The sequence below is a fragment of the Chinchilla lanigera genome, unplaced genomic scaffold (genome assembly GCF_000276665.1).
Source record: "Chinchilla lanigera isolate Chin_1 unplaced genomic scaffold, ChiLan1.0 scaffold02223, whole genome shotgun sequence".
In the NCBI taxonomy this organism is placed as follows: domain Eukaryota; kingdom Metazoa; phylum Chordata; class Mammalia; order Rodentia; family Chinchillidae; genus Chinchilla; species Chinchilla lanigera.
In genome coordinates this window covers 1-1,304 of record NW_004957624.1, presented here as the reverse complement: position 1 = coordinate 1,304, position 1,304 = coordinate 1, and the positions used below count along the sequence as shown (strand labels likewise).

Below are 1,304 nucleotides of genomic sequence, written 5' to 3'. Positions count from 1 at the left end.
GCGAAGGGCTCGGAGCTTTAAGGAGCTCGCTTCTTTCACTTGGCCCTCACTGCAGCCCTCTCAGGCTGGCAGGCTTGTCCACCAAACGGGGGGCGGGGGGTACAGACAGTCCCGGGTCCCCCCGCCAGCAAGGGCGCCGGGCCCGGGCTCTGCGCCTCCCCCGGCCGCCGCACTCAGGTCCGGGGCGGGGGCTCCTCTCTGTCACAGGCTGCTTCTGGGACAACGGACACCTGTACCGGGAAGACCAGCCCTCGCCCGCGCCGGGCCTTCGCTGCCTCAACTGGCTGGACGCGCAGGGCGGCCCGGCGTCTCCCTTGGAGCCGGGTGAGTTCTCGCCGGGGGGCGGCGGGCGCCAGCGGTCCGGACCGCCGCTTTTACGCCTCCTCTCCCGCCTCAGGCGTCGGCAACCACAACTACTGCCGTAATCCGGACCGCGACCCGCGCGGGCCCTGGTGCTACGTGAGCGGCGATGCCGGCAGCCCTGAGAAGGTGCCTTGTCAGGACGCGCGCTGCCCAGGTACGAGTCCCGGACCGAGGGACCCCCGCGGCCCCGGCCTGACTGGAAACGGCGCCGACACCCTCCGCGCACGTGCGGCCGCCCGTAGTGGGCCGGCCTCGCCCCGCCCCCGCCGCGTCTGATTCGTCAGTGCTGTCTCCAGGCTGCGGGGTCCAAAGCCCATTGGCCGCGCCCGTCGCTCGGAGTGAGCTCATTCTCCTCCAGTGCTTGTAAACAATCTCCGGAGGCTGGCTGGGTCCGCGAGGAGTGGCCGTTGGCGCACGCGCGGCAGCGTTTGTGAGCCGTTTGCGGCACGTCTAGTGTGAGCTCGACTCGCTGCATAACCTCTGGGAAGAGGCTGCTTGAGGGACCTGAGACGCAGAGAAGTTGCGCAGTTTTACCAAAGGCAAAGGCAGGGTCCAGATTTGAACCCTGGGATTTGTTAGACTCCAGAAAGCAACGTTGTTGTTGCGCCCCCAGCAAGACTGCTCTCTAGAGTGAGATGAGATAGTCAAGGGTTAACACAGGGATTTGTACATAGCGTGCAAATAGATGTGAGCTGCTCGAATGAATCATGGAGTTTTGACTGGCGTGGAGGTGAGGGGACCGCTGGAGAAGAGGGCAGTCGAGATGGGTCTTGCACTATAGCAAGCGTTTGAAGAGGCTGTTCCCCTCCCGTTTGCCCTGCATCGCATCCTGGCCAGGGGCTTGCCTTAGGGCAGGGCTTGGCTTCAGTGCAGGGACCTTCTAGACCCCCCATTTTCACCTCCCCAAACACCTGGCCTGGAGCCGGGGATATAGCTCAGCG

At 65.2% G+C, this 1,304-nt stretch overlaps 1 protein-coding gene across 1 annotated transcript; it reads left to right on the top strand.

Moving 5' to 3' along the window:
- Positions 1 to 207: 207 nt before the first annotated feature.
- Positions 208 to 1,295, top strand: LOC102009565 (phosphoinositide-3-kinase-interacting protein 1-like; the record flags this gene model as incomplete). The annotated part of the gene is given in 2 exon segments (XM_005415233.2): positions 208 to 324; positions 398 to 1,295. Coding segments are annotated over 2 exon segments (359 nt in total), but the record flags the coding sequence as incomplete, so codon positions are not given.
- Between the last annotated feature and the right edge of the window lie 9 nt (positions 1,296 to 1,304).